This window comes from Scyliorhinus torazame, chromosome 12 (genome assembly GCF_047496885.1).
Source record: "Scyliorhinus torazame isolate Kashiwa2021f chromosome 12, sScyTor2.1, whole genome shotgun sequence".
Classification (NCBI taxonomy): domain Eukaryota; kingdom Metazoa; phylum Chordata; class Chondrichthyes; order Carcharhiniformes; family Scyliorhinidae; genus Scyliorhinus; species Scyliorhinus torazame.
In genome coordinates, this window is record NC_092718.1 from 223,056,370 (window position 1) to 223,081,785 (window position 25,416).

At 46.3% G+C, this 25,416-nt stretch overlaps 2 protein-coding genes across 2 annotated transcripts in view; one reads left to right on the forward strand and one right to left on the reverse strand.

Moving 5' to 3' along the window:
• The window catches only part of LOC140387021 (uncharacterized), a 53,083-nt gene extending 48,690 nt beyond the window's left edge, over positions 1 to 4,393 (forward strand). Inside the window, exons 5-7 of the mRNA XM_072469999.1 lie at positions 622 to 740; positions 2,496 to 2,659; positions 3,830 to 4,393. Coding sequence (XP_072326100.1) covers positions 622 to 740; positions 2,496 to 2,659; positions 3,830 to 3,962 — 416 coding nt within the window. The 3' untranslated portion in view covers positions 3,963 to 4,393. The remainder of the gene's footprint in view (positions 1 to 621; positions 741 to 2,495; positions 2,660 to 3,829) is intronic.
• Positions 4,394 to 10,364: 5,971 nt separating this feature from the next.
• The window catches only part of ywhae1 (tyrosine 3-monooxygenase/tryptophan 5-monooxygenase activation protein, epsilon polypeptide 1), a 58,614-nt gene continuing 43,562 nt past the window's right edge, over positions 10,365 to 25,416 (reverse strand). The window contains exon 6 of the mRNA XM_072470000.1: positions 10,365 to 11,387. Coding sequence (XP_072326101.1) covers positions 11,335 to 11,387 — 53 coding nt within the window. The 3' untranslated portion in view covers positions 10,365 to 11,334. The remainder of the gene's footprint in view (positions 11,388 to 25,416) is intronic.

The following is a 25,416-nucleotide window of genomic DNA, read 5'->3' on the forward strand; positions in this document are numbered from 1 at the left end:
CTAACTAAGGTTCTATACAGCTGCAACATGATTTGCCAATTCTTATACTCAATGCCCCGGCCAATGAAGGCAAGCATGCCGTATGCCTTCTTGACTACCTTCTCCACCTGTGTTGCCCCTTTCAATGACCTGTGGACCTGTACTCCTAGATCTCTTTGACTTTCAATACTCTTGAGGGTTCTACCATTCACTGTATATTCCCTACCTGCATTAGACCTTCCAAAATGCAGTACCTCACATTTGTCCGGATTAAACTCCATCTGCCATCTCTCCGCCCAAGTCTCCAGACAATCTAAATCCTGCTGTATCCTCAGACAGTCCTCATCGCTATCCGCAATTCCACCAACCTTTGTGTCGTCTGCAAACTTACTAATCAGACCAGTTACATTTTCCTCCAAATCAGGAAGCTTTCCTCCGTACCTTACCCGTGGTGTACCTGTCCTGGGAGTTTTTGATGGTGACAGTGTAGAGGGAGCTTTACTCTGTATCTTACCCTATGCTATGCCTCCACTGGGATCAAGAGCATAAAAAGGGAAAAATCTTGTGGGCTTCAACATTCATGTGACAATTGCAATAATCAAAGCGTGTAAAGATCTTTTAAATGCCGCCTTTGTATTTCAGCTCTTTCACCTCAAGGCTACATCATGAAGTACTGCTCCATCTGCAAGAGGAGACAAGCTCTCTACAAGAGATCCTTTGATAAGTTTGACAGAAGCCGCAACGGAATCCTCTCATTCCAGGCAATTCCAAAAATCCATACCCCTTTGTACTGTCATACACCAGAACTCCTACACACTTACTGTTAGGCCTTGCTTGAGGTTTCTGTACAGCAGGACAGGACAGGTACAGCACAGGCTTAGATACAGAGTAGAGCTCCCTCTACACTGTCCCCATCAAATACTCCCAGGACAGGGACAGCACAGGGTTAGATACAGAGTAAAGCTCCCTCTACACTGTCCCCATCAAACAATCCCAGGACAGGTGCAGCACGGGGTTAGATACAAAGTAAAGCTCCCTCTACACTGTCCCCATCAAACACTCCCAGGACAGGTACAGCACGGGGTTAGATACAGAGTAAAGCTCCCTCTATACTGTCCCCATCAAACACTCCCAGGACAGGTACAGCACGGGGTTAGATACAGAGTAAAGCTCCCTCTACACTGTCCCCATCAAACACTCCCAGGACAGGTACAGCACGGGGTTAGATACAGAGTAAAGCTCCCTCTACACTGTCCCCATCAAACATTCCCAGGACAGATATAGCAAACCCCAAATGCATCGCTCCCTCAGTACTGACCCTCTGACAGTGCAGTGCTCCCTCAGTACTGACCCTGTGACAGTGCAGCACTCCCAGTATTGACCCTCTGACAGTGCAGCACTCCCTCAGTACTGAACCTGACAGTGCAGCACTCCCTCAGTACTGACCCTCTGACAGTGCAGCACTCCCTCAGTACTGAACCTGACAGTGCAGCACTCCCTCAATACTGAACCTGACAGTGCAGCACTCCCTCAGTACTGAACCTGACAGTGCAGCACTCCCTCAGTACTGAACCTGACAGTGCAGCACTCTCTCAGTATTGAACCTCTGACAGTGCAACACTCCTTCAGCACTGACCCTCTGACAGTGCAGCACTCCCTCAGTACTGACCCTCTGACAGTGCACTGCTTCCTCTATCCTGATCCCCCAACAGTGCAACATCCCCCAATTGTGAATATCAGGCTGTGTGGCACTCCATCAGTGCTCCCTTAATCCTGACTAATCGGGCAGCACGGTAGCATGGTGGTTAGCACAATTGCTTCACAGCTCCAGGGTCCCAGGTTCAATTCCGGCTTGGGTCACTGTCTGTGTGGAGTCTGCACATCCTCCGTGTGCGTAGGTTTCCTCCAGGTGCTCCGGTTTCCTCCCACAGTCCAAAGATGTGCAGGTTAGGTGGATTGGCCATGATAAGTTGCCCTTAGTGTCCAAAATTGCCCTTAGTGTTGGGTGGGGTTACTGGATTATGGGGATAGGGTGGAGGTGTTGACCTTGGATAGGGTGCTCTTTCCAAGAGCCGGTGCAGACTCGATGGGCCGAATGGCCTCCTTCTGCACTGTAAATTCTATGATAATCTATGACCCTCCGATAGTGCAGCACTTCCAGAATTCTGAGCCTCCAATAGCGCAGCGCTTCCTCAGTACTGATCCTCCGACAGTGCAGCACTCCCTCAGTACTGACCCTCTGACAGTGCGGCACTTCCTCAGTACTGATCCTCCGACAGTGCAGCACTCCCTCAATACTGACCCTCTGACAGTGCAGCACTCCCTCAGTACTGACCCTCTGACAGTGCAGCACTCCCTCAGTACTGACCCTCTGACAGTGCAGCACTTCCTTAGTACTGCACTGGGAATGTCAGTTGGCTACTGTGCTTATGTTTCTGGAGTGGTGTTCAAACTCAAAAGAGGCAAGTGCGTGTTACACAATATCCTATCTGACAATATAATGCTTTAATTCCTAGGAACTGGAGAAAGCGCTGATAGACTTGTACTGCAATACCATCACCTCCCAGCACATCCGCCAAGTGACAGGCATCCTTTTGGTAGACGAAAGCACCAAGATCACCTACAAGTTGTTCTTTCCCCTCTGTGCTCTCTCCGAACGCCTCCTCTACAATCTGTTTGAGTGAGTAAACTCTTATCTGCTTCCCAAGAGTTGAATTCACATCAGGTGGGTTAGTCGTCCACCGGAGCTGGTTAGTACTGCATGGTTATCTCTGGGGTAGGGAAAGCCTCAACGGTCTGTTTCTGTGCGGCACATGACACGTTAATTCATATCTCAGCAAGATTTGGTTCGGTTGGAGGGACAATACCAAGGGAGTACTGCTGTCAGAGGGGCATTCTTGACAGACTACTGCATTGTCAGGTGATGGTACTGAGGGAGTGTTGTACTGTTGGAGGTACCGCCTTCCCTAAATGGAATAGGAGGTACCGCCTTCCCTAAATGGAATACTAAGAGAATAGGGGAGGACTTCCCACTGTTCTGGTAACCATTTGTCCCCCAATGTTATCCCAATAGATTACAACGGGCTTTGGGATCTTGCTGTGTGCAAATTGTCACGTTTACCTACAACAGTGACAACACTTCAGGCAGTATTAAGTTTTATTTGAAAGCCCTTTAAGACTTTGAGGTCCTGAAAGGTGCTATAGAAATGAAATTCTCTCAACAGAATACTTTCACATTCCCAGCCTGTGCCAAAAACAGTACAAACGATGAGTAGCAGCTAAAAAGAGAGCAACTCTTCCCGGATTCCCCATCAACCCACTCCTGCTTATCAGAACACGAGTTAAGTGTCTTGCACTTCACCGCCATCGAGTGGAGTCAATTGCCCCCCCCCCCCCAAAAGGTCCTAGCTCTCTAACTTGTACCCCAGCGAGAGGCCACACTTGAGACATTAAGGGAAAAGTTAAATGATTTTTCTTGCTCCAATAAAAACATTTTTATGCCGTTCATCAACTCCTTCATAAAGGCATGATGGGTACCTCATGAGAATGAAGAATAGCTCCTCCAATGTACAGCCTCGCATGGTGAAACACCTGTACTGTACACCGAGACACATCTGGACACCAACCAAGTTAGCTGCTGAGTTAGTGAAAAATGTAGGTAGTCCAGCCACCCTCCATGCCCAGGACAAGAACAGAAAACTGTCACATGTTCATCCTGCCAATGCAGTAGTGACCGTTACTATAGCATATTTGGGTCTGGGTCAAAATGGGCTTATAACAGATTTGATAAAACTAAAACAAATTAATGCCAATTGGCAAATTGTGTGAAATGTTTGCTTCCATTTCCCAGGACAAATGACAGGCAGCATGATGAACATCGGGAGAAATACAAAGTGGAGGAGGCTGATTTCAGTGGCTTGAAATGGAAGTTTCAAAGCTGCCGCCTGAGTGACGAGATGAAGAAACTAATCTATCTTCTGTAGATATGGTGACTCCCAATGGGGGCACTGCCAGCTCTGGGTCCCTACAGAACAATGTGGTGGCATCAGTAACGGAGCTTTCACCATCAGGAACAGTTGATGTTTTGAACATTCCTCATCTGCTCTACCCACTGCACTGAAACAAAAATGTATTGCACTGGCTAGCCGAATGCTTCAAATCGGCCTGCTTCCTAGAGATTGCTGAACAGCAACACACTACTTCCCCTATCTCCCTAAACTTTTGAGTCCAGTGCAATAGATCTAACTCTGCACTTAAGCCTAATGGCCTTCACAATTTCAACACCTACTTACGTTGATTCAAAGTATAATCCACATTAAGTTTTCATTCAATTAAGCTTGTTTTATTATACAGCCACTAATCTTAATATGCTAAACACTTTTCATTAATAAATACTGTGCTATGCTAACTGACACCATTACTTTGGATTATTCCTTTCATTAACTAGGCTCAAAATGCTGGGTTTCAAAAAGGCAGACACCACCCACGGAATAAGGTTGGCATTTGCTTGCCTGATTAGATCTAAACCCCATGTTGAGGAAAGGGCTCTGAAAGCTCAGCCCATGCCACAACACTACTTAGCCATTGCGTTTGGTCTCGGGATGTCGGTGGTACCAAAGTTGTATTTATTACTCAACCTCAAGCTGTCCAAATGCTTCCACTCTAACCACTGCTATCCTTCTGGTGATTGTGCCCCCATGTCATTACTGCTCTACTCAGCATAGAGGTCTCAGGGAGGAAGAGGATTACAGACCATATTGAACTTGCAAAATTCAAAACAAAATGTGTTAATGTGATTGTGTTTGTACCGAGTTTGCTGAACAATCCAGTGTGCTTTTAGCTGCACTAACAACCAGTCAAGCTCATAATATGGCTCATTTACCCTTGTTAAAAGCAACATACATTCATATGCAGAGATCCACTCTCTGCAAATAAAAGGAATATGTTCAAGATTTGCACCTTTTTTGAAATATCTGGAATCCTGAGCCTATCGCCCCATGCTTTCACCATGGCAATGCATTGACCAGTCGATTTGCCAATGAACCAGGAATATTTTCTCCTGGTGTATAAATTATGAGATTTGGCATTCTTGCACTTGTCCTGAGTGCAAGACAAAAAGCTTCAGCAACGTGTCTCTTTTTTTCAGAAAGAACCATGATAAGTTGCTGCAGTGCATCCTTTAGCTTGTATATACTGTAATCAGTGTGCTGGTGGTTGAGGAAGTGGATGTTAGAGACAATTGACAGAGGCACCCATCATGGTGAACTGGTCTATCCTGGATGGTATCAAACTTTGTGTGTTGAGCTTGCACCCACCCAGGCAGGCAGTCAGTATTGTGGGACTCCACCCTCGCAGGGAGAGAGGCGCTTTGAACAGTTGGGTGCTGCAGAATATTCAGGCTGCCAGTGTCAATCACCTGCTTCTCAGGTTTCTGGGTAGAAGTAACCCCAAAATGTGGAGAAATCATCATATCCCTCAAAAGTCTCCTTTCTAGAAACACATCTTATCCCCATTCATATTGCTCACTGATTAGTAAGTTTGCGGACGACAAAGGTTGGTGGAATTGCAGATAGCGATGAGGACTGTCAGAGGACACTGCAGGATTTAGATTGTTTGGAGACTTGGGCGGAGAGATGGCTAATGGAGTTTAATCCGGACAAATGTGAGGTAATGCATTTTTGAAGGTCTAATATAGGTAGGGAATATACAGTGAATGGTAGAACCCTCAAGAGTATTGACAGTCAGAGAGATCTAGGTGTACAGGTCCACAGGTAAATGAAAGGGGCAACACAGGTGGAGACGGTAGTCAAGAAGGCATACGGCATGCTTGCCTTCATTGGCCAGGGCATTGATTATAAAAACTGACAAGTCATGTTGCAGCGGTATAGAAACTTAGTTTTTAAAAAATAAATTTAGAATACCCAATTCATTTTTTCCAATTAAGGGACAATTTAGCCTGTCCAATCCACCTAGCCTGCACATCTTTGGGTTGTGGGGGTGAAATTCATGCAGACACAGGGAGAATGTGCAAACTCCACACGGACAGTGACCCAGAGCCGGGATCGAACCTGGCACCTCGGCGCCGTGAGACTGCAGTGCTAACCCACTGCGCCACCCAGTATAGAACCTTAGTTAGGCCATACTTGGAGTATAGTGTTCAATTCTGGTCGCCACACTACCAGAAGATAGTGTGCTCCGCAGCCATGCAGAGGTGGATGCTTTAGAGAGGGTGCAGAAGAGATTTACCAGGATGTTGCCTGGTATGGAGGGCATTAGCTATGAGGAGCGGTTGAATAAACTTGGTTTGTTCTCACTGGAACGAAGGAGGTTGAGGGGCAACCTGATAGAAGTCTACATAATTATGAGGGGCATAGACAGAATGGATAGTCAGAGACTTTTTCCCCAGGGTCGAGGGGCCAATTACTATGGGGCATAGGTTTAAGATGCGAGGGGCAAGGTTTAGTGGAGATGTACGAGTCAAGTTTTTTTTTTTTTTTTTATTTATACAGAGGGTAGTGGGTGTCTGGAACTCGCTGCTGGAGGAGGTGGTGAAAGCAGGGACGATAGTGATGTTTAAGGGGAATCTTGACAAATATATGAATAGGATGGGAAGTTAGAAGTTTTTAGTAGAGACAGGCAGCATGGTCAGCGCAGGTTTGGAGGGCCGAAGGGCCTGTTCCTGTGCTGTACTTTTCTTTGTTCACTGATACCATCCCACCACCACTGGCCCCCCAAAAAAAGTTCCAACTCATTTTCAATCTTGAAGATTAGAATTCCTGAGGTGAACAGCTCACCTGAATCAGTTCTCACTTCATCCCCTTTTCCTAAAGAATCAACCACATGCCCATTCCATTACCCCATTAAGGGCAATAACATCCCTCGTGTGTGGTTTCAGGGAAGGAGGGGTCAAATCTAAGAGCAAATTAAGCTTTGGCCTATACCAGCTAGAATAGAAATGCACATTAGTTGCCTTATTACAAGAGAAAAAACATTGCTTAAGACTCTGAAATACTGAGTTGGTTGGTTCAAAACTGTAGAATTAAAAGCTCTTTTTTTACAAGAGCAAATTACCTCATAGGAGTACAGGTCCACAGGTCATTAAAAGGGGCAACACAGGTGGGGAAGGTAGTCAAGAAGGCATATGGCATGCTTGCCTTCATTGGCCGGGGCATTGAGTATAAGAATTTGCAAGTCATGTTGCAGCTGTATAGAACCTTAGTTAGGCCACACTTGGAGTATAGTGTTCAATTCTGGTCGCCACACTACCAGAAGGATGTGGAGGCTTTAGAGAGGGTGCAGAAGAGATTTACCAGAATGTTGCCTGGTATGGAGGGCATTAGCTATGAGGAGCGGTTGAATAAACTTGGTTTGTTCTCACTGGAACGAAGGAGGTTGAGGGGCGACCTGATAGAGGTATACAAAATTGAGGGGCATAGACAGAGTGGATAGTCAGAGGCTTTTCCCCAGGGTAGAGGGGTCAATTACTAGGGGACATAGGTTTAAGGTGAGGGGCAAGGTTTAGAGTAGATGTACGAGGCAATTTTTTTACGCAGAGGGTAGTGGGTGCCTGGAACTCGCTACCGGCGGAGGTGGTGGAAGCAGGGACGATAGGGACATTTAAGGGGCATCTTGACAAATATATGAATAGGATGGGAATAGAAGGATACGGACCCAGGAAGTGTAGAAGATTGTAGTTTAGTTGGGCAGCATGGTCGGCACGGGCTTGGAGGGCCGAAGGGCCTGTTCCTGTGCTGTACATTTCTTTGTTTGTTCTTTGTATATTCCCAAGGGTTACAGAAATTCCTTAGCTTGTAATCTACCCCACTGCAAACGTCTTACAGCCTCAAACTGCCTGATTAGCATGCTCAAATTTAGTACTTGGATCCCATTCATCGTCCAATATTTTGTTTAATATATATAATGCACTTTACTGCTCCCTTATAAATCTTAATTGTTTACTAGTTTGGTACCTGTGAGCTTATTTATAGCACCACACATATATCAGCACTGTGCACAAAAAGTTGGAGCATATGCTGTTTAATTACAGAAATGTGATACAACAAACTACAATGGATCTCCAGTGGCATTGCTCATGAAACCAAAATGATTGGGAATTGTTTGCATTATTTAACATGAGGCTGCCCTTGTGTGGCCAGTGCCGAAAATAATTAAAACAATTGCGACCAATGATACTCATAGATGATGCCAGAAAAATGAAGTAGGGAAAAGAGATCAAGGTGGAAAAACAAAGTGCACTGAGCTCAGGTCAAGAGAATATTGGTCAAAGAACTGAGGAGAGAAAAAGGATACAGAACCAACTGGGCAGCCAAGAGCTGGCAAAGACGTACTAGACTGAACAAGTTGCAATGTGAAATTCTACAGTGGGACAAACAGGCCTCAGGGAAGTGAAGAAAATTCACAGACGCATTCAAAGACAGTGAATCAAGTGTTTATAATGTTTTTGGGAAATCAGAGCAAAGCAGCATGCTTTACAGAAACAAATGTTAATCAACAGCAAAAGTCTTGAAATCAATCTCTTTCATTGAAACTGCCAGAGAAGGTTCTCACTTTCTCTCCCCAATCTACGTCATCACCTGGGCCATAAATCATGGACTCTCATTAAGTTCTCTGAAAATTAAATATTTCAACTGCACTTTCCAATCTACACATCACCAATATAGTCAAACATTAGCAGTTCAAATGTGACCTCTTTCCTACATCAATGTTAGCTGCCCCTTCCAAGCCCGGCTTTACTCCCAAAGCCATTTTCCAAATGAATCCTTTAACTATCGTATTTGATATTAAGTTTGCTGTGTCTATAGTTTCCAGACACAACTCAACTCTTAACACTGACCAATTATCCAGAATATTTCCCAAATTGTGAGAACTTCTGTTTTCCATCTTAAAAGACAGAAGTAAATTCTACCTAACTTAACAATATCAGTCTTTAGACCCTGGTCCCCCCTCAGTTCTGGATAATTCCTTACATAAAGCTCTTGGAAAGTTTCAGAGAGATAAAATCAAATTATCTGTAACTGAACTCTTCCTGAAAATCAATATCTAATTCTGGTGCTGCTCCCTCCACTTGCCGAATATTTTGATTTTTTTTTCCCCCTGCCTATTACTCAGTTTAAGTAGTTTAGATTATTTCCCACATATTTGACGCCAGTGGCTCTCGATGAAATATCCAACTAACATCCTTGCCAGGTAACCTTCATCCTCAAAAATATTTGCATGCATTTGACCAACTAGTAGCATTTGCATTTTTTGCTGGGCCCAGGGTGTTTTTCAGTGTGTTCTCTACAGTCTTGGTGCATTGAATTTGCTCTATTTTACTCACACTGCACTCCCATCTGTCCACCAGGAACAGCCTCCTTATTCTTAGAAACTAACAGCAAGCAAAAGGTCTCCAACCATCAAGTGACCCGCTTGCTTTTGAAGACATTTTGCTCAACAATTGAGCACAGCTCTAAGTGCTGCACTCAATGGTGTGCTCTCATTGTATCTGTCCCTCAAGTCATTATTTAACCTTTTTCTCTCAATGGATTTATTATATGGGGAAGTACAAGCTTCCTTTATAATTCAACATTTATTTTGAGATATAGGCTTATGGTGTCTGATTCAGATAGCTTAGATCCATAAACAATTTCAAAGAGGGACAACCACACCATATTAAGCAATGCACTCAGAGGTCATTTTGAAGGACACTGCCCAAGCTTCTAATTGTCTGACTGAAGAGATAATGACCTCAGACGTCACATACAAGTAGCAGGGATCAATGGATATGGAGCAATAGCTTCTGGCTGAAGTGCTGAAGCCAATAGGTTTCCTGAGCTAAGGAATCAAATATCTGCTGCTGTAAAGTCCATGGATGTGCAGAGGCCTAGGACGAGAACAGAACTGATTCCACTGTATATGTTCAAGAATCATATTTTCTGCAAAGTATTGAAGGCTGCTGACATTGATAGAACTGAAAGCAACACTGATCCAATAGTTTCAGGGGGGGGATTTATTTCCTCTCAAAATATCAGCCATGTACCCAGCCCGACTGTATTATGGTGAGGGTACACTGCACTGGATTCTTCAAATCATGCCAATACCCAAAACTACTGCCATATGAGAAAGTACCAATTTTCCAGCAGATTATTTGCTGCAAGTCAGTTTAACAAACATTTTCTGAAACAACAAAGTTCTCTAACCTTTCTTACTCCCCACAATCTTGCTTCAAATTTTGGCACCCAAAGACCAACGACACATGGAAGATATTGAACAGCAACATACTCCTCCCTTCAATTAATCTGCCTATACACTGTGCTCTCTTCTCAATTTCTGCAAAACAAACAGGCGACGCAGAGTCACAGACAGGATAAACAGCAAGAGAGATCTTAATTTAGGTTCTTTTATTTAAGTTTAATATTAATCCATGCTGTGTTTCAGTAAGAAGGATACAGATCTGTATCGGTGGCTCCAGTCAGATATATCCAGTAGTACAAATTAGCTTCAAGTTACACATACTGAACAAAGAGAAAGAGAAGGGAAGGGGAGGGGAGAAAGAGGAGGAGTGGGTAGGAGAAAAAAAACAACTTGTTTTAAAGCATGCAGGTTTTAACAGCAGCTCAAACACGACCTGCTCTGCCAGGGTGGACAAAAAAAACAGCAAAGGACTATCCATGGATTGTAACTGTCATCTGCTATCTTCAGGGTAACGCACTGAAGGAAAACACTGCACATCAGGCTCACAGACTTTTAAGAGCAAGCTATTTAACTGCTCACAAAGAATACAGTTTTATTTGTTTAGCCACACGGGTTGATGCAAGTACATTTTTGGGGGAATAAAAGAAAAGCAAACCAAGAGCATGCAGTTGCTAAGAGGGATATGATGGTTTGGTGCGTTGTAAACGCACAACACATTTAAAGGGCAAAGAGGGGGTCACAGCACACCAAGGGGCGGGGCTCGGTTGTCAAGTCACTGTGATTCATGATTGACCACCAATTCAAATTCACTGCTCAGATCGCGATTGGTAAAAAGGTACAGGCGTCAATTATTCACAAAGCTGTATTAAGTAGAATTGAACATTTATTCAAAAAGATTTCCAAGAATTATGGTATCTGGTCAAGAAAGCAGGTCCCAGTTAAACATCCATAGAGAGCCAGCATTGCTTTTAGATTTTATTTTAAACAAGTAAAAAATAAAAATTAAAAAAAAAAAAATAATAATCCTCGGAACCCAAATGGGCACATAGCTAATTCTGAGGTCCAGCACCAACATCAAATTTACTGGTTCTCAGCTTGGACTAGGACTGTGGGGAGGGACAGGAGAGGGGCAGACAGGGTCTTCTCATTCGCCATGTCTTCTCACTGATTGTCGTCATCAACATCTTGCACCACATCTTTACTCGGTTCTTCACCTGCACAGAAAGGAATGAGGCAAGAGGAAAGACAATCAATTCACTCATTGCAGCACATCTAAACACACCAGCTACAGCATTCTCAGCAGCAGCTTTCACAGATACATGCAGCTTTCTAAAGGTTAGCTGTTGCATTCCAGCCACTGAAGCCACGGGCAATTTGCCCCAATCCATGTTCCACTTATGGCCTCACTGTTCTTCAATCCTGAGAAGCGAGCCAGATTCTAAGTCAGCTGACAGGCAAACTTAATAATCAGACAATTGATGTCTCTCCACCCAGTGCCCTACCCAAAAACCCAAAAGGAGGAAAAAAGAACTGAATGTAGGGCTGGCTGGGTTGTGGAAAAACTGGGGTAGATGCAATCAAACTCTTGACACAGAACCTCAGTTGGAAGAGCACATGAAGGCAGAACTGAAAATGAACAGAAGGTTAGAAATTATGCTTTCAGCATTATTTATTAAAACCTGTATTTAATAGAAGGTTTTGGAGAATTTGTATTCAGCAACACAAGAAAGCATAAAGGAGAAAGGGAACTGATAGGTTATAAATTTCTGACACTGCATCCATGTTCAGATCAGTAACAGACAACATGGTTGGAGCATCTGATGAATGCAATACTTCAAGCATAAGCAAATAAAAGATACAATAAGAGGACGAGAGGCCACAAATGACCAATATATAAAAGCTTAACCTGCCTGTAAGTTACTTTAACGTGGACATTAGCCAGCTTACTTTGGAATGGATCAATACCAGTTAAAATAGCACAGGGTGGAATTTCTCACACAATGAGTTTGCAATATACAGTAAAACCAAAAATTGAAAACAAAGTTTGTCGAGTAAACACACAAGCCAAAGCAGGTTAAGACCATCTTCTAAAGGGTCATTCACTACCTTTGGGAAACATTTTCTGTAGTTTGTTACATAAGTTAATAAGTCCCAATTATTCAAGCTAATGATGTGCATATGGTGAGACAACAGGAATAGCAGCTGCTCACGGTCTATTTCACAAGCCGAATTCTCATCAACTGATACATTCCGGAAGTTTATCTGGGAGCTGGGGAGATATTAGAATTGCTACCTGGGAAGAATTTATTTGGCTGGGAATGTTGAACAGCTTACTCAGAGAGCTAGCTGTCTGACCTCAGCTTAACTATTGTTAGGATGCCTAACAAGAGTGAAATATGGGATGGTTTCCAAAACCTTAAAGACAAATCTTGCTGCAGGAGGGGCAAGTGTTACTTACACCAAGAATTCAAACTACAACTAAGCAACGTGTTTTGACCAGTTAATCACCGAGCACCTCTATGGCAACTGTAAGAGTTGATTACTTCCACTTTCTTTTATTTTTGTCGTCGTCATTTTTGATCCATTGATGATTAATGGGCATGTGTCTTTAAGTCAAGTCGCAGAGAGGAGTGAGGAATTCAGGAGTTACAGGGGGAAACACTGCTCGCCTCTGCTAGTTTTAAACAGGAGACCCCAGGCTTTTATGGCACCAGAGAGAGAGATGGGTGGGACGTTTGATTAGCTGGTGGTCAATGAATTGGCGAAAAGACCGTACTCTGTCCAGTGTAACGACACACTGGGCTGGTGCACGGTCAATTCCAGCCCCACGTTCCCCCCAGTTACAACACAAGTGAATTAACCAATAATTCTTTGAAAAATATCCCATGCCTTTGGCCCTTGGCTACCCAACAATTACAGTCACCAGGTTTGTAAATGTAAACACAATTATTTTTTTATTAATAACAAGAACTGTAGTGAAATATGTAGCAAATACAAATCATCAATTATCTAATTCCCAAATCCTTGCTTTAACTTGGCCCCCACACTCTACGCACACAAGACAAACAGCGGGGAAGAAAGGGTTAAAAAATCATAAGTCAAAGGGGAAGAAATGTGTTTCAGATTACTCTTCTTCAAACTTTGCTTTCAGTTTGAGGTTTTATTCAGGTAGATTCATTCAGGTTTCCAGTTTCAGAAGTACAGCACACTCAGCCTTTCTGGAGAGGGAGGGAAAGCAGATCCTTGTCTTTCTGTGTCTAGGACTCAACTGCTCTCCGAGAACAATTCCACTGGGATAGGATCCAATCAACACCTGTTACCAGGCAGAATATGGAGTTTTGGCCAATTCATTGGCCACTAGCTAATCAATCAATCAAACAAAGTCTGACCCCATCTCCCTCTGGTGCTGAAAAGTCTGAAGCCTCTGTTCAAATGAGCAAAGACAAACAAAGTGTTTCCTCCTGTAAAGTCTGAATTTCTCATTCTCTCTGCTGCTCGACTTAATGACACATGTCCATTAATCACTCATGGATCAAAAATGATATTGACAAAATAAAAGGGGAAAAAAGAGAATAAGGAGAATACATACCTCCTTCCCTAAAATAGTGAAATATTAAGGCACGAACATTTCATTAGAAGGTCTAAATCACAAACACGTATCCATTCAATCCATCCCTATTAAGCAAGTTCCATTTCCAGTCTTTACGTTGGTAACCAGTCAGCCCGTAAACGCGTGACAAAACACCCGCAATTACATTATCCTTTCTGGGAAGGTGTACAATTTTAAAGTTGAACTGTTGCAATAATAGACTGCCAACGGAATGACCTTGCGTTCCAAGTTTTAAACCTCTCTATAAACGTAAGTGGATTATGGGCTGTATAAACAAAGCTTTGTTGATTCCCATGTCGGGGCATAAATTTCAGATTCCCGTGTTGGACATATACTTCAAAGTGCTGAAGGACTGTACCCCCATACATCTTTGGACTGTGGGAGCAAACCGGAGCACCAAGGGAAACTCATGCAAGCATGGGGAGAACGTACAAACTCCACATAGCCAGTGACCCAAGGCTGGAATTGAACTAGTCTCGGGACTGTGATGCAGCAATGCTAACCACTGTGCCACCCAATGACAATAAACAAAGCTTAGTTTATACAGACCATAATCCATTTGCGTTTATAGAGAAGTTTTAAACCCGGAGTTCAAGACTATTCCGTTGCCGTTTATTTTTACAACAGTTCAATGTTAAAATTGTATATATTCCCGGAAAGGATAATGTGATTGCGGATGTTTTGTTGCAGGTTTACGGGCTGACTAATTACCAATGTAGAGACTGGGACAGGAACTTGTACAATGGGGATGGATTGGGTGGATGTGTTTGCGATTTATGTCTTGCATATCTCAATGAAATGATTTCATAGATCTCACAGAACATAGTGCTGAAGGAGGCCATTCGGCCCATCGAGACTGCACCAGCCCCTGGAAAGAGCACCCCACTTAAGTCCACACCTCCACCCTATCCCCGTAACCCCACCCAACCTTTTTGGACACTAAAGGCAATTTATCATGGCCAATCCACCTAACCTGCACATCTTTGGACTGTGGTAGGAAACCGGAGCACCCGGAGGAAACCCACGCAGACACGGGAAGAACGTGCAGACTTCCGCACAGGCAGTGACCCAAGCCAGGAATCGAACGTGGGACCCTGGAGCTGTGAAGCAACTATGCTAACCACTGTGCCACCGTGCTGCCCCTGAATGATGCTTCATTCCTTTAGGAAGGCAAGAATATAAGGGTCCTTCCTGTTTATTCTCTTATTTCCCCTTTTTTTCATTATCATTTTTGATCCATGGATGATTAATGGACATGTGTCTTTAAGTCAAGCAGCAGGGTGGAGTGAGAAATTCAGAAGTTACGGTTGAGGACTCTGGGTATGTACTCATTAGGAGTTTAGAAGGATAAGGGGGGATCTTATTGAAACTTACAGGATACTGCATGGCCTGGATAGAGTGGACGTGGAGAGAATGTTTCCACTTGTAGAAAAAACTAGAAGCAGAGGACACAATCTCGGACTAAAGGGACGATCCTTTAAAACAGAGACGAGGAGGAATTTCTTCAGCCAGAGGGTGGTGGATCGGTGGAACTCTTTGCCAGTGAAGGCTGTGGAGGCCAAATTGCTGGGTGTCTTTAAAACAAAGATAGATAGGTTTTTGATCAATAAGGGGATCGGGCGTTATGGGGAGAAGGCAGGAGAATGGGGATGAGGAAATATCAGCCATGATTGAATGGCGGAGCAGACCCGATGGGCCGAGTGGCCTAATTCTGCTTCTATGTCTTGTGGTCTTACAGGAAAGAACACGGTTTGTCTGCTAGTTTTGAACAGGAGACCTTGGGCTTTTCGGCACCAGAGAAAGATTGGGGGTGGAACTTAGTTTGATTGACTGGCTGGTGGCCAATGAATTGGCTACAAGGCCACACTCGAGCCGGATCCTACCCCAGTGGGATGATACTCAAGAGACCTCAGGGAGCAGTTGAGCCCCAGACACGACAGAAGGACATGCTCACTCTCTCTCGCTGTTTTCTCCAGGACAGCTGTATTTCTGAAGCTGCAGAGAACCCGAATGAATGAATCTATAGCAAAGATCGTCACAGGCTGCAAACAGAAACTTTGACCTGCACGCTTACTGTAAAGGAAGGTGTGCTAGAAACCACCATCTGAAACAAAGGCTTTTACATTTACAAACCTAGTGACTGCAATTATTGGGCAGCCAACGGCCAAAGGCGTTGGCTGTTTTTCTAAGAGCTATTGATTAATTCATTTGTGTTGCCACTCCAGGTCAAAGTGGTGGTGGTGGGAGTTGGAGTTACCACGTCCTAGCCCAGGATGGTGTAACACAACTGTGAAAAGCAATGGTTGCTGGGACTATTAGGTTAACCATCATCTCTAGGTTAGTTGGAGATTGCACTATTCTGTAGATTGCACCAATGCCACCAAGTCCTGAGTTTGATAAATGTTGCACTGTTCCACCAAAAAAAACAGCACAAGCATAGGTTAAAGTGGTAATCATCATTTTCTTTCGCAGGTGTAAGCAATTGGATTTCTGTAATACATAGGTTATCGCCCTGGTTTAACTCCAGTGCTGCTAAACTGCACAGCTGTAACGTAAATACTTTTGCAGACTTTCAGCCGACGTTTAGCCAAAAAAGGAAATTAGCTCAAAATTAGGTCAGAGATGCCATAAAGATCAGACCAACTAAACGAACCACAGCGTAAACAGTAGAGGCATTGTGTGTAGCAGCACAGTGCATCACCTCTTGCACTATATTAGGTCCAATGTTCAAAACCATTTGCCAAGCGAAGGCAGTGCATTGTCAAGAACCATGCAAAAGCAGACCAGCTCCCCATCATCAGAATCTACAAGATTAGGTACAACTGATATAATAGGTCTGGACATCACTAGGTTAGTGCGGCTCTCATCTCTGGAACCTGGGATTCAAACTAATCCAAAGCAAAGCAATAGGTCTTGCATGTGAAATTAATTATTGGTAGTCTCACTGCTGGTAAATGCAAAGCACAAGACTCTTCACAATTTCAGGTCAGCCAGACAATTTAGTGATGGTTGATGCAGGTACACTGTCAAATTGATGAAAGTTTATGCTGAAAGGTTGAACATTAGGACATGTAATTGATCCGTTATAGAGGGAGCCTTCTGTAATCCATGCACACCGGGGATTACTCAGAGGTAAAATTAAATATAGGGTTTTAATTCACAGATTTAAAGGTTGGTATGGAGGGTGCCCGTGGCACCCAAGTGACCATGGAGTAGAAGTGCTCACCCCAAGCTTTCCAGAGCATTACACCTCCAAGGTGGCAGAGACTCATTATAAATATGATAATTTAAATTAACCAGCACTGGTATTAGTAAAAGGTTCTTTAGACCATCCATTTCAGTGTGCTGGCAGTAACCTCCATTTGGGAGGGATTAGGTGATTAAAACAATTCTGACGGGATTGGACCTACCCAAGATGCTCCACTCGATCTCAAAAAATCACTACTCTGTATGAAATAGGATAAACTAGTTTGTAGATGTAACTTTCTGAACAGCAAACACATCAACAAACCCAAGCCAAGAATGGATAGATTATACATAAATACAACCACTTGTTTTGAGCATGCCCAGATTCAGGACACAAAACTATCAGTGCTACAAAACAATGAAACTACACGGTTCCCAAATTAAGACAACAGTCCAGGATGCAGGGATACAGATATTATAAACGGATTTGCCCTGATCATGGAGATAGATAGAACTACAACACTACAGCAGAAAATCATGGGTCGCTGAAACCACAGACAGAAAGAAGTCCAAGCATGCCCACATGTTGAAATGCAGCTCCTCAAAGTATGTTCAATTCTAACGAGTGCTGAGATAGACCCAGCTGTGAGATGAGCCACACAGAGGTTAATGCAAGGATGGGGCAGATGTCACAATACCAGACAAATATGAAAAACACAAATCCAAGTTTCCCCTCCCCTTACTAGCCCATGTTTCTACATGGTTAGTAACTGCAGTGATTTTTTAAAAAAAATTTTTGCTGCACATTTGTCAAATGGTTCTCTCCCAAATCTATATACCACCTGTAGCCAAAAGCATGCCATTCCCCACTCCCTTTCGCCTCCCTGGCTGTGCCATTTTGAAAAAGTTGCTAGGTCTGAGGGCACAAGCCGAGATATCTGATCTTCATTTGCTAACTCCAAATGGTTTGCCAAGATGAGGAACCAAGGGGGAGGCAGTACCTAGTCTCAACGGCCACATTATGAGCTAATTACAGCCTCGGGTCACTGAAATTTACAGCAGTAATTCAAAAAGGGCCAAGATCAGTAAGTTCCGGGAGCGGGAGAGAGAGAGAGGGAGCCTGAGTGCAGCTTGGGATTCAGGTAGGTGTTTAAACTTGTCCCCAGGTTCTAGCAGCCTTCATTTCCGGGAGCGGGAGAGACCGAGCCGGAGTGCAGCTTGGGAATCAGGTAGGTGCTTAAGTGTTTGATTTTTACCTCTATTAAGTTGGGCGGTTGCTATTATATTTGTAATCAGTTACGGTAAAGCGTAAAAATGGCAGGAGATCCCAGACCCGTGTTATTCTCCTCGTGCTCAATGTGGGAGTTCAGGGACGCGGCCGATGCTCCTGGCTCCTTCATGTGCAGGAAGTGTGTCCAGCTGCAGATCCTGTTAGATCACATGACGGCTCTGGAGCTGTGGATGGACTCACTTTGGAGCATCCACGATGCTGAGGAGGTCGTGGATAGCACGTTCAGTGAGTTAGTCACACCTCAGATTAGAGTTGGTGAGGGAGACAGGGAATGGGTGACCAAAAGGCAGAGAAAGAGCAGGAAGGCAGTGCAGGTGTCCCCTGCAATCATCTCCCTCCAAAACAGGTAAAGCGTTTTGGATACTGCTAGGGGAGATGACTCACCAGGGGAAGGCAGTAGTAGCCAGGCTCATGGCACAGTGGCTGGCTCTGCTGCACAGAAGGGCAGGAAAAAGACTGGCAGGGCTATAGTCATAGGGGATTCAATCGTAAGAGAAGTAGACAGGCGTTTCTGTGGTCGAAAACGAGACTCCCGAATGGTATGTTGCCTCCCAGGTGCACGGGTCAGGGATGTCTCAGATCGGCTGCAGGGCATACTGAAGGGGGAGGGTGAACAGCCAGTTGTCATGGTGCATATAGGCACCAATGATATAGGTATAAAAAAAAACAGGGTGAAGTCCTACAATCAGAATTTAGAGAGTTAGGAGATTCAAGTTAAAAAGTAGGACCTCAAAGGTAGTAATCTCAGGATTGCTACCAGTGCCACGAGACAGTCAGAGTAGAAATTCAAGAATAGTCAGAATGAATACGTGGCTTGAGAGATGGTGCAGGAGGGAGGGGTTCAGATTTTTGGGACATTGGAACAGGTTCTGGGGGCGGTGGGACCATTACAAATCGGATGGTCTATACCAGGGCAGGACTGGAACCAATGTCCGAGGGAGTGCTTTTGCTAACACTGTTGGGGAGGTTTTAAACTAATGTGGCAGGGGACTGGGAACCAGATTAGGAAGTTAGAGGTCAGTAAAGAGGCAGCAACTAAAGCCAGTAAGGTACTAGATAATAAACTCAAGGTGACTAAGGGGAAGAGTAGACAGGGAAGAGACGATGAACGCAAAGGGACAGGTGGTCTGAGGTGCATTTGTTTTAATGCGAGAAGTGCAGCAGGGAAGGCAGATGATCTTAGGGCTTGGATTAATACCTGGGAATATTATGTTATTGGTATTACGGAGACTTGGTTGAGGGAAGGGCAAGACTGGCAACTAAATATCCCAGGGTATAGATGCTTCAGGAGGGATAGAGAGGGAGGTAAAAGGGGTGGAGGAGTTGCATTACTGGTCAGAGACGATATCACAGCTATGATTAAGGAGGGCACGATGGAGGATTCGAACACTGAGGCAACATGGGTAGAGCTAAGAAATAGGAAGGGTGCACTAACATTGTTGGGACTTTACTACAGGCCTCCCAAAAGCGAGCGTGAAGTAGAGGTACAAATATGTAGACAGATTATAGAAAAATGTAGGAGCAATAGGGTGGGTGTGATGGGAGATTTTAACTTCCCCAACATTGAATGGGACAATGTGTAGTGTTGGAGGGGTAGATGGAGCAGAATTTGTAAGGAGCATCCAGGAGAGTTTTTTTTAAGAGCAGTATGTAAATAGTCCAACTCGGGACGGGGCCATGCTGGACCTGGTTTTGGGGAATGATCCCGGCCAGGTGGTTAAAGTTTCAGTTGGTGATTACTTTGGGAATAACGATCACAATTCCGTAAGTTTTAGAATACTCATGGACAAAGACGACAGTGGTCCGAAAGGAAGAGTGCTAAATTGGGGAAAGGCCAAGTATAACAAAATTCGGCAGGAACGAGGGAATGTCGATTGGGAGCAGTTGTTTAAGGGTAAATCCACATTTGAAATGTGGGAGTCTTTTAAGGAAAGGTTGATTAGAGTGCAGGACAGACATGTCCCTGTGAAAATGAGGGATAGAAATGGCAAGATTAGGGAACCATGGATGACGGGTGAAATTGTGAGACTAGCGAAGATGAAAAAGGAAGCATACATAAGATCTAGGCGACTTATCATAGAATTTACATGGCAGAAGGAGGCCATTCGGCCCATCGAGTCTGCACCGGCTCTTGGAAAGAGCACCGTACCCAAGGTCAACACCTCCACCCTATCCCCATAATCCAGTAGCCCCATCCAACACTAAGGGCAATTTTGGACACTAAGGGCAATTTATCATGGTCAATCCATCTAACCTGCACATCTTTGGACTGTGGGAGGAAACCGGTGCACCCGGAGGAAACCCACGCACACACGGGGAGGATGTGCAGACTCCACACAGACAGTGACTCAAGCCGGAATCGAACCTGGGACCCTGGAGCTGTGAAGCAATTGTGCTATCCACAATGCTACCGTGCTGACTTAAATCTGATGCTTTGGAGGAATATCGGGAAAGTAGGACAAATCTCAAACGTGCAATAAAGAGGGCTAAAAGGGGTCGTGAAATATCTTTGGCTAACAGGGTTAAGGAAAATCCCAAAGCCTTTTATTCGTATATAAGGAGCAAGAGGGTAGCTAGAGAAAGGATTGGCCCACTCAAAGACAAAAGAGGGAATTTATGCATGGAGTCAGAGGAAATGGGTGAGATTCTTAATGAGTACTTTGCATCGGTATTCACCAAGGAGAGGGACATGACTGATGTTGAGGCTAAGGATGGATGTTTAAATAATCTAGGTCAAGTCGGCATAAGGAAGGGGGAAGTTTTGGGTATTCTAAAAGGCATTAAGGTGGACAAGTCCCCAGGTCCGGATGGGACCTAAGCCAGGTCACTGAGGGAAGCGAGGGGCGAAATAGCTGGGGCCTTAACAGATATCTTTGCAGCATCCTTGATCACGGGTGAGGTCCCGGAGGACTGGAGAATTGCTAATGTTGTCCCTTTGTTTAAGAAGGGTAGCAGGGATAATCCAGGGAATTATAGACCCGTGAGCTTGACGTCAGTGGTAGGCAAACTGTTGGAGAAGATACTGAGGATAGGATCTATTCACATTGGAAGAAAATAGACTTATCAGTGATAGGCAGCATGGTTTTGTGCAGGGGAAGATCATGTCTTACAAACCTAATAGAATTCTTTGATGAAGTGACAGTTAATTGATGAGGGAAGGGCAGTCGATGTCATATACATGGACTTCTGTAAGACGTTTGATAAAGTTTCCCATGGCAGGTTGATGGAAAAAATGAAGTTGCATGGGGTTCAGGTGTACTAGCTAGATGGATAAAGAACTGGCTGGGCAACAGGAGACAGAGTAGTGGTGGAAGGAGTGTCTCAAAATGGAGAAAGGTGACTAGTGGTGTTCCACAGGGATCCGTGCTCGGACCACTGTTGTTTGTGATATACATAAATGATCTGGACGAAGGTATAGGTGGTCTGATTAGCAAGTTTGCAGATGATACTAAGATTGGTGGAGTTGCAGATAGCGACGAGGACCGTCAGAGAATACAGCAAAATATAAATAGTTTGGAGAGTTGGGCAGAGAAATGGCAGATGGATTTCAATCCAGGCAAATGCGAGGTGATGCATTTTGGAAGATCTAATTCAAGAGCGGACTATACGGTCAATGGAAGAGTCCTGGGGAAAATTGATGTACAGAAAGATCTGGGAGTTCAGGTCCATTGTACCCTGAAGGTGGCAACGCAGGTCGATAGAGTGGTCAAGAAGGCATACAGCATGCTTGCCTTCATCAGGCGGGGTATTGAGTACAAGAGTCGGCAGGTCATGTTACAGTTGTATAGGACTTTGGTTAGGTCACATTTGGAATACTGCGTGCAGTTCTGGTCGCCACATTACCAGAAGGATGTGGATGCTTTAGAGAGGGTGCAGAGGAGGTTCACCAGGATGTTGCCTGGTATGGAGGGTGCTAGCTATGAAGAAAGGTCGAGTAGATTAGGATTGTTTTCGTTGGAAAGACAGAGGTTGAGGGGGGACCTGATTGAGGTCTATAAAATTGAGAGATATGGGCAGGTGGATAGCAACAAGCTTTTTCCAAGAGTGGGGGTGTCAATTATAAGGGGTCACGATTTTAAGGTGAGGGGGAGAACGTTTTTTTACGCAGAGGGTGGTGGGTGCCTGGAATGCTTTGCCAGCGGAGGTGGTAGAGGCGGGCACAATAGCATCATTTAAGATGCATCTAGACAGATTTATGAACGGGCGGGGAACAGAGGGAAGTAGCTCCTTGGAAAATAGGTGACAGGTTTAGATAAAGGATCTGGATCGGCGCAGGCTGGGAGGGCCGAAGGGCCTGTTCCTGTGCTGTAATTTTCTTTGTTCTTTGCAGTTACATGATATATTCTCCCAACATTCCGCCATTTTCTCCAGAATAAGGCTCTAACAATGCATCATTAAACAGTTTTAAAAATGGTATTGTGACATCTTGGAGATATGACAGCTGCTTTGAATGACTTACAAAGTAAAGATTACAGGGGGAATGAATGGTTCATATCCTTTAGGAATCTAGTCAGGAAGGAGAAAGGAAAAGAAAAAAAAACAGGAAAATGAATGCAAAATCAAGAGGGGAATTTAATAGTATTTAACAAGGGTGCTTTTAAAGAGAAACAAAAGATTCCTCCATGAAATGGAGAGGTGCATGATTATACAAAATGTTTTGTTTTCACATCAACTAGTGCCACCTAGGCTCAGAAAGTGATCATTCATCCAGAAACCAGCAGTGGAGAAACATAGTGCATTTAGTCAATAGCACATAAAAACACACAGTGCTATATTCCCGGTCGGCCAGGCTCTCACTGCACTGGGCCCAGGGGGCGGCAGAGGCAAACGAGCGAGAGAGTGAGGGCGGGAGAGGCGGGAGAGAGGGCGGGAGAGAGGGCGGGAGAGAGGGCGGGAGAGAGGGCGGGAGAGAGGGCGGGAGAGAGGGCGGGAGAGAGGGCGGGAGAGAGGGCGGGAGAGAGGGCGGGAGAGAGGGGCGGGAGAGAGGGCGGGAGAGAGGGCGGGAGAGAGGGCGGGAGAGAGGGCGGGAGAGAGGGCGGGAGGAGAGGGGCGGGAGAGAGGGCGGGAGAGAGGGCGGGAGAGAGAGGGCGGGAGAGAGGGCGGGAGAGAGGCGGGAGAGAGGGCGGGAGAGAGGGCGGGAGAGAGGGCGGGAGAGAGGGCGGGAGAGAGGGCGGGAGAGAGGGCGGGAGGAGAGGGCGGGAGAGAGGGCGGGAGAGAGGGCGGGAGAGAGGGCGGGAGAGAGGCGGGAGAGAGGGCGGGAGAGAGGGCGGGAGAGAGGGCGGGAGAGAGGGCGGGAGAGAGGGCGGGAGAGAGGGCGGGAGAGAGGGCGGGAGAGAGGGCGGGAGAGAGGGCGGGAGAGAGGGCGGGAGAGAGGGCGGGAGAGAGGGCGGGAGAGAGGGCGGGAGAGAGGGCGGGAGAGAGGGCGGGAGAGAGGGCGGGAGAGAGGGCGGGAGAGAGGGCGGGAGAGAGGCGGGAGAGAGGGCGGGAGAGAGGGCGGGAGAGAGGGCGGGAGAGAGGGCGGGAGAGAGGGCGGGAGAGAGGGCGGGAGAGAGGGCGGGAGAGAGAGGGCGGGAGAGAGGGCGGGAGAGAGGGCGGGAAGGCGAGAGAGAGGGAGGGAAGGCGAGAGAGAGGGAGGGAAGGCGAGAGAGAGGGAGGGAAGGCGAGAGAGAGGGAGGGAAGGCGAGAGAGGGGGAGGGAAGGCGAGAGAGAGGAGGGAAGGCGAGAGAGAGCGAGAGAGAGAGGGAAGGCGAGAGAGAGAGGGAAGGCGAGAGAGAGAGGGAAGACGAGAGAGAGAGGGAAGGCGAGAGAGAGAGAGGGAAGGCGAGAGAGAGGGGGAAGGCGAGACAGAGAGAGAGAAGGCGAGAGAGAGAGGTGAGAGAGAGAGAGAGAGAGGGAAGGAGAGAGAGAGAGGAGAGAGAGAGAGAGAGGAGAGAGAGAGAGAGAGAGAGAGAGAGAGAGAAAAAGAGAGAGGGTAAGGCGAGAGAGGGGGAGGGAAGGCGAGAGAGGGGGAGGGAAGGCGAGAGAGAGGGAGGGAAGGCGAGAGAGAGGGAGGAAGGCGAGAGAGGGAGGGGGAAGGCGAGAGAGAGGGAGGGAAGGCGAGAGAGAGGGAGGGAAGGCGAGAGAGAGGGAGGGAAGGCGAGAGAGAGGGAGGGAAGGCGAGAGAGGGGGAGGGAAGGCGAGAGAGGGAGGGAAGGCGAGAGAGAGAGAGAGGTAAGGCGAGAGAGAGAGAGAGAGAGAGAGAGAGAGAGAGAGAGAGGTAAGAAGCGAGAGAGAGAGAGGTAAGGCGAGAGAGAGAGAGGTAAGGCGAGAGAGAGAGAGAGAGAGGTAAGGCGAGAGAGAGAGAGAGAGAGGTAAGGCGAGAGAGAGAGGTAAGGCGAGAGAGAGAGAGGTAAGGCGAGAGAGAGAGAGAGAGAGAGAGGTAAGGCGAGAGAGAGGGGTAAGGCGAGAGAGAGGGAAGGCGAGAGAGAGAGGGAAGGCGAGAGGGAGAGGGAGAGGGAAAGCGAGAGAGAGAGAGAGAGAGAGAGGGAAGGCGAGGAGAGAGGGAAGGCGAGAGGGAGAGAGAGGAAGGCGAGAGAGAGAGAGAGAGGGGGAAGGCGAGAGAGAGAGAGAGAGAGGGAAGGCGAGACAGAGAGAGAGAAGGCGAGAGAGAGAGAGAGGGGGAAGGCGAGAGAGAGAGAGGGGGGGGAAGGCGAGAGAGAGAGAGAGAGAGGGGAAGGCGAGACAGAGAGAGAGAAGGCGAGAGAGAGGAAGGCGAGAGAGAGAGAGAGGGAAGGCGAGAGAGAGGGGAGGGAAGGCGAGAGAGGGGGAGGGAAGGCGAGAGAGGGGGAGGGAAGGCGAGAGAGGGGGAGGGAAGGCGAGAGAGGGGGAGGGAAGGCGAGAGAGGGGGAGGGAAGGCGAGAGAGAGGGGAGGGAAGGGCGAGAGAGAGGGAGGGAAGGCGAGAGAGAGGGAGGGAAGGCGAGAGAGAGGGGAGGGAAGGCGAGAGAGGGGGAGGGAAGGCGAGAGAGGGGGAGGGAAGGCGAGAGAGGGGGAGGGAAGGCGAGAGAGAGGGGGAGGGAAGGCCGAGAGAGAGGGAGGGAAGGCGAGAGAGGGGAGGGCAGGCGATAGAGAAGGGGGAGGGGAAGGCGAGAGAGTGGAAGGGGAAGAAGGCGAGAGAGG